The sequence below is a fragment of the Elephantulus edwardii genome, unplaced genomic scaffold (assembly GCF_000299155.1).
Source record: "Elephantulus edwardii isolate Elephantulus edwardi_28Jun2011 unplaced genomic scaffold, EleEdw1.0 scaffold00067, whole genome shotgun sequence".
NCBI classification, from domain to species: domain Eukaryota; kingdom Metazoa; phylum Chordata; class Mammalia; order Macroscelidea; family Macroscelididae; genus Elephantulus; species Elephantulus edwardii.
The window spans coordinates 8,581,620-8,588,500 of record NW_006399817.1 but is presented as its reverse complement, the minus strand read 5'-3'; the positions used below and the strand labels follow the sequence as shown (position 1 = coordinate 8,588,500).

At 40.1% G+C, this 6,881-nt stretch overlaps 1 protein-coding gene across 1 annotated transcript in view; it reads left to right on the top strand.

Moving 5' to 3' along the window:
* The window catches only part of ART4 (ADP-ribosyltransferase 4 (Dombrock blood group)), an 8,644-nt gene extending 1,993 nt beyond the window's left edge, over positions 1–6,651 (top strand). Inside the window, exon 2 of the mRNA XM_006888477.1 lies at positions 5,923–6,651. Within this exon, the coding sequence (XP_006888539.1) occupies positions 5,923–6,651 (729 nt within the window). The remainder of the gene's footprint in view (positions 1–5,922) is intronic.
* Positions 6,652–6,881: the final 230 nt, after the last annotated feature.

The following is a 6,881-nucleotide window of genomic DNA, read 5'->3' as shown; positions in this document are numbered from 1 at the left end:
GCTTAACCATTTTGCACCACCCAAGGACTCCTACAAAAAACATAAATAAAAATTTAAAGAGGAAAACTTCCTACTCAAATCAAGTGGATTCTGGCCCATGGAAATCCTCCATCAGGTTTCAAGGGCTGTAAATCTTTACAGGTTGCTGTGTGTTGTTGTTATGTGTCATCAAGTTAAGTATAACTCATAGTAAGCCTTTAAATAACAGATCTGAATCCTGTGCAGCCTTCATGATCTGACATAGTCAAAACCATTACGGCCATTACTGTGTCAATCCATCTCATGGAAGGTCCTCTTCTCTTTCACTGACCTCCCACTTTTCCAAGCATGTTGTCCCTCTCCAAGGAATGGCCTGTCCTAACAAAGTGACCAAAGTATTTGAGACAAAACTTTGTCATCTTTGCCTCCAAGGAGCACTGTAACTGTACTTTCTCCAAGACAAATCTGTTTTTCTGACAGTCCATGGGATAGTCAGCTGTACTCTCCAACACCACAGCTCAAAAGTATTGATTCTTCCTCTGTTGCCCTTATTCACTGTCCAGCTCTCAGATGAATAACTAGTGATAGAAAAAGATCATGGCCTAAAGCAGATGAACCTTAGTCCTTAAACTGATATCATTGCTCCTTAGTACTTTGGAGAGGTCCCTGAGAGCAGATTTTCCAATTGCAACACATCCTTTAACTTCTTGACTACTGGTGCATTGACAATTTCAATCTTTCCTCCATCTATCATGATGTTGCCTATTGGCCCAGTGGTGACAATTTTTGTCTTCTTGATGTAATTAATATATAAAGCTTTAGTCTCTGATCTTCTGCAGCAAGCATTTCAAATTCTCCTCACTTTCAACAAGCAATGTTGCATCATCTGCTTACAAGAGGTTGTTGATGAGTCTTCTTCCAATCCTGATTTCATGTTCTTCTTCATAGAGTCCAGCTTCTCAAATGATTTCCTCAGCATATAGATTGAATAGGTTTGGAGAAAGGATGCAAGAAAGGACACACTCCTTTCTTGATTTTAAACCATGCAATGTTCCCTTGCTTGGTTCAGACAACAGCTTCTTGGTCTAAATATAGATTTTGTATGAGCATAAATTAAGTGTTGTAGGATTCTCATTCTTCTCAATGTTAATCATAGTTTATTACAGTCCATGCAGTCAAAGATCTTTGCATAATCAATAAAAACAAATAGATATACTTCTGGTATTCTCTGCTTTCAGCCAATATCCATATAACCTCAGCAATGATATCCCTGGTGCTGTGGACTCTTCTAAACCCAACCTAAACTTCTAACAGTTCTCTATAAGTGTACTGTTCTAACCATTTTTGAATGATCTTCCACTAGATTTTGCTTACACATGGTATCAATATTGTTTGATGAATTCCACATTCTGTTAAATCACCTTTCTTGGAAATGGGAACAAATATAGATCTCTTCCAGTTAGTTAGCTAGGTAACTATCTTCCAAATGTCCTGGCATTGTTTGATGATCACATCCAGGGCTGTATCTATTAAATATGTCAGTTGGTATTCCATTGATTCCTGGGGCCTGATTTTTTACCAATGCCTTTAGTGTATCTTGACCTTCTTCCTTCATTACTGTTGGCTCTTGTTCTTATGTTAGCTCCTGAAATAGTTCTCTATCAACCATTCTTTTTGGTACAGTGTATTCCTTTCATCTTCTTTTGATGCTTCCTGTATCATTCAATATTTTACCCATAGAATCTTTCAGTACTGCAACTTAAGGCTTGAATTTTTCCGTTCTTTCAACTTTAGAAATACCAAGTATGTTCTTTTTTATTCTCAGACTCCAGCTATTTGCCCATTTTGTTTTCATACTTGATTTTGTCTTCACAAGCTGCCCTTATAAATCTTCAATTCACGTCTTTTACTTCACCATTTAGCCTCTTGATGTGTGAGTGAAATTTTCAGTCTCTTCTTACATCCATTTTAGTTTTTTCTTTCTTCCCAGTCTTTTAATGACCTTTTCCTCCTTTCATGTAGGATGCCATCCCACAACTCATCTTTTATAATTAGTCTTCAATACTTTAAGTCTCCTCTTGAGATCATTGTTAAATTCAAGTGGGATAGATTCAAAGTTATTATATTTTGGTTCTTGTGGGCTTGTTTTCATTTTCTTCCACTTCAATTTATACTTGCACATGAGGAATTGATGATCTGTTCCACAGTCAGCACTTCACCTGCTTTTAACTGCTGATATTGAGAAAACTACAAATCTCTCTCTCATCCCCATCTGCTGGATTGGAACCATTGACGTTTCTGTTAGCAACCCAGTACACACCACCAGAGCTCCTTAAACATAGGAAATGTCTAATAGGTATATATTGAGCAAAATAATCTATGATTAATGATAACTGCAATGACATTCAAATCTTGGCTTTTCCTGACTAAACACATTTACAGAGGGAAAAGCCCAGAAGCATACTAGGGAACAAAGAAAACCAGTCTACGCATAAACATGTGTTCCAGATTACCCATAATTAAATGACATCGTAAATAGCACAGTGAAAATTCCATGGCACATTTGTTGAGTTACTGCTCCAACGTTCTTGGCATTAACAGTAGCCTTCTCTCCCTTAATCTATCCCCTTACTGAATATTGTTTTAAAAATATCATTTCTCTGCCAGGAAATAAACATCTTAGGTGTCCAGAGAATTCAAATTTGGGTCTAAATGATAAAGTTAGGATGTTTGATGAAGGATTTAAATTTCTAACTTCAAATTAATATGCTTGGCAGAACCCTGAGACTATGGCTCTTAGTCACCTTTCAAGTCTGAGACTGAAATCCTTTCCATGACCCCGCTTTAAACCAATCAAGGTTGTTGTTTACCACTGATTCAGAAATGACCTGTAGATGACCCTCCAGCAGGTTTTCAGAGGCAGTTAATTGCATGGGGGGAAATTGCCCATCCTTCTCCTGCAAAGCAGCTGGTAGATCCCAATAAACAGAGAGACCTAAAAGGTGAAAAGGTATTTTCCATTGCTTTCTATGCATCTGAAAGTTGAACAGGGAATAAGGGTGACATAAGAATTGATGCCTTTGAATTTTGGTGTTAGAGAAGAGTGCTCACCTATCCCGTGGACTGCCAAAGGACAAGCAAGTCTGTCCTGGAGAAAGTGCAACCACCCAAACAGCTGCTTAGAGACAAGGATGGGAAAGCTTTGTCTCACACACTCTGGGCAGGTTGTCAGCAGGGGCCAGTCTTTGGGGAAAGACATTATGCTGGGAAAAGTGGTGAGTTAGACAAGAGGAGGAAGGCTCTGAATGAGGTGGGCTGACTAGGGACTGTAACAATAGGCATGAGCATGACAGTGATTGTGAGGACACAGGCTAGGGCAAAGTTCAGATCTATCTTCATAGGACAGTCATAAATGACTCAACATACCTAACAACAACAACAGAAAGTAATGATACAGGAATGCACTTCTTTTTTTTATTTTATTTATTTTTTTTTTTTATGTGTGTATCGTCAAATTGGATCTGACTGGTACAGGAGGCGACTGTTCCTCCTTCTTCAGCAGAGCATCTGGTGGATTTGAACCGCGCACCTCTGGGATTGCAGTGCAGTTTCCTGCCACTAGGCCACCAGAGCTCGCCAGGAATGCACTTCTTAAAACAAACAACCATATAAGACCAAAAGGGAAGCATTTGCCTGGGGATAAAGGTCAGGAAGCAAGAAGAGATAGAAAGAGGGAAGCATGGATACCAGAAAGATAGAAATGAAGTAGGAATAGTGCTGTTTTATTATGGGATTATAATCACTGTCAAAAAATAAAATGTGTATGAATTGCTAAGTGAAAAATCAATTTGCTCTGTACACTTGACTCAAATAGCAATAAAAAGTTAAAAAAAAAAATAATGTGCATTCAGTTGTCACTAGATAGGGAGCTCTGGTAAGGAGTTTCCCTGCCAGCCCAAAAGCAGGTGGTTCAAATCCACTAGCTACTCCATGGGAGAAAGATGGTCAATCTCCCCCCACAAGATTTAGAACCACTGAACACACATTGGAGAGTCAACTGAGTTGACTCTGGCTGGACATATAACAACAGATATCAATAAGGCTCTCTAGTGGTAGTGTGATTAAGGCATTTGTCTGCTAGCCAAAAGATTGGTGGTTCAAACCCTTCAGCTGCTCTGTAAAAGAAAGACTATAGAGTCTGTCCTTGTAAAAATTTATAGCTTTAGGGAGCTCTAGTGGCAAGAAACTGCACTGCAATCCCAGAGGTGCACGGTCACCAGATGCTTTGCTGGAGAAGGAGGGACAATCTCCTCCTGTACCAGTCAGATCCAATTTGACGGTACACACACACAAAAAATAATAAAATTAAATAAAAATAAATTTTACAGCCTTGAAAACTCAATGAGGTCATTGTACTCTGACCCATAAGGCCAGCATGAGTCAGAATCAACTTGATGGCAGTGGGTTTGGTTTGGGGTTCAAGTCTCAATAAGAGACTGGTGGCACAAGGGATAAAATATTCAGCTACTAACCTAAAGGTTGGTAGTTCAAACCCACCAGACATTCTGTGGAAGAACAATGAATGTAGCATCTGCTTCTGTAAAGATCTGCACCCTTAGGAACCATACTGGTCAGTTAACTCTGCTCTAAAGGTTGCTAAAGGACTTTGGTAGCACACAACCATGTGTTGCACTGCTAAAGCAAAGATTGGTAGTTCAAATCCACCAGCTGCTCCTTTAGAGAAACAGTCTCCCTTAAAGATTCACAACTTTGGAACGTAGGGAAGGTCACTATGAGTTGTAATCAATTTTATGGCAGTACCAATTGGGTTGTTTGGTTTGAAATTTCAGTAAGTAATTTTAGTTAGCTGTCTAAGTAAATTTTATTGGAGATAAGTGGAGTCTCTGGTGGTGGAATCCACAGGGAGTTGGGCATTAATGTAGAAGTGGCACCTCTCTGGTGGTTCAAAACGTATAAGTAATTCCATGGAGAAAAATAGGCATTCTCCTCCTGTGCAATTAATCACCTCAGAAACCTGTGAGGGAGTCAGCTATGAGTCAGCCCCAACCCAAAAGCAATGAAGAGAAAAAAAATGTCTTTTTCCACTCCTGGTTTCCAAGAGGAGATACTTGCCTGACCTCTGGGCTTCTTTACTCACTCCGCTCCCAGAGCAGAAGGCAGACATACTGATTTAATTGGTGACTTTGGGAAGAAGAACCAGGTATGCTGAGTTTGGCTGTGCTCTTCCACCTCCTGGGAGTGCCCTTAAAGCAAGGAAATTAACTCTGTTCACCAATAAGATTTACCTGGGCAGAACCCCCGCCCCAATCCAGTCCCACGTGCCACTGAGTGGGCGTGTCGGCCTCATTCATCTTGTTCTCAAACTTGGGCTTAGAAATAAAGATAATATTTTGGCTTTCATTACTACTCTCTCTAATGCCTTCCCAACTTTCAACAGTTTCAGAAACTGAAAAGGGTTCTTATTTATTGGTGGTCCCACACAAAAGCATGACACTGTTCATTATTTAAATTTTATGAAGGATATTCTTTACTCAAATAAAGCTCTTTACCACGTATGTATCAAATTTAGATTTTACACTTTCATGAATGAACAGTACAAAATGGGAAATATAAGATTGCTACTTCTTTTTTTCTCCAAAGGAATAACAATATGAAAATATGTAATTTCAGTGACATAAAAAGAAAGATGTTTTCCCTGGGGTGACAAATTCTTTTCTGCTTTCAGTCATATTTGTCAAACTGAAATTTGATCTTTACCAGACTTCATTGACACAGGAAGTCCCGGGCAATATAATGATTATGACTAAACTTGAGCAAATGTTGGTTTGAGGAGAAGACTTGGCCTCATCTGACAACATATTTGCTACCACACTCATCATCTGAATCGAAAAATTAAAACTAAGGTGTTTTCTTTCCTTGTAGGTTGAAACTAAGATTGACTTTGACTTGGCACCAGGTTCCTTTGATGACCGGTATCAAGGCTGTAGCAAACAGGTCATGGAGAAGCTCAATCAAGGGGATTATTTCACAAACGAATTAAAAAGCCGTAAGGGTTATTCCAATTCCTGGCACAGAGCGCACTTAACCTGGCTGAGCCAAGCAAAAACTCTCCCCAAGGACATGACAACTGCTCATGCTGTGGCCATTGTGCTTTACACTTTGAACAGCAACATTAGCTCCGACTTCATTAACGCCACGCGCAGTGCTGGCAGATCCACGTGGCAGTACAATCATTCGTTCCATTTCAAATACCTCCATTACTACCTGACCTCAGCAATCCAACTGCTAAGGCAAGAAATCGCCAGGAAGAATGGCACGCGATGTTACAAGGCGTACCATGGAGCAGAGGATGCCTACTTTAAAGCCCATCCAGGTGCCGTCATTCGATTTGGTCAGTTTCTCTCTGCCTCACTCTTGAGGGAAAAGACACAGACATTTGGGAACCAAACCGTATTTGCCATTTCTACTTGCCTGGGTGTACCTGTAGAAGACTTCTCCCTCAGGAAGGAGATCCTGGTCCCACCTTACGAGTTGTTTGAAGTCGTAAATATAAGCAACCATCCAAGAGGAAGTTGGTTGGAATTGCAGTCAGCCGGGAATCTAAGCACATATAACTGTCAGCTGCTAAAAGGTACTTCTGCTCTAAATTGAATCCTCTCTTGTTGATTCACAGGACTACTCTTGTGTCAAGTTCTATTTCTGTGAAGCCCTGGGTGATTGCGGTGGAAGGCCAAAAACATAGTGACAGACTGACAGATTAGGAAAAAACCTCACTTTATTGCTTCATTTCTTCTCAATTTTCTCTAGGAAGAGGATGCTCTGGAGCCGTAGTCTATAGGGGGTTGTGCTGCTGACTCGAAGTCACTGACTCCCTGGTGGTG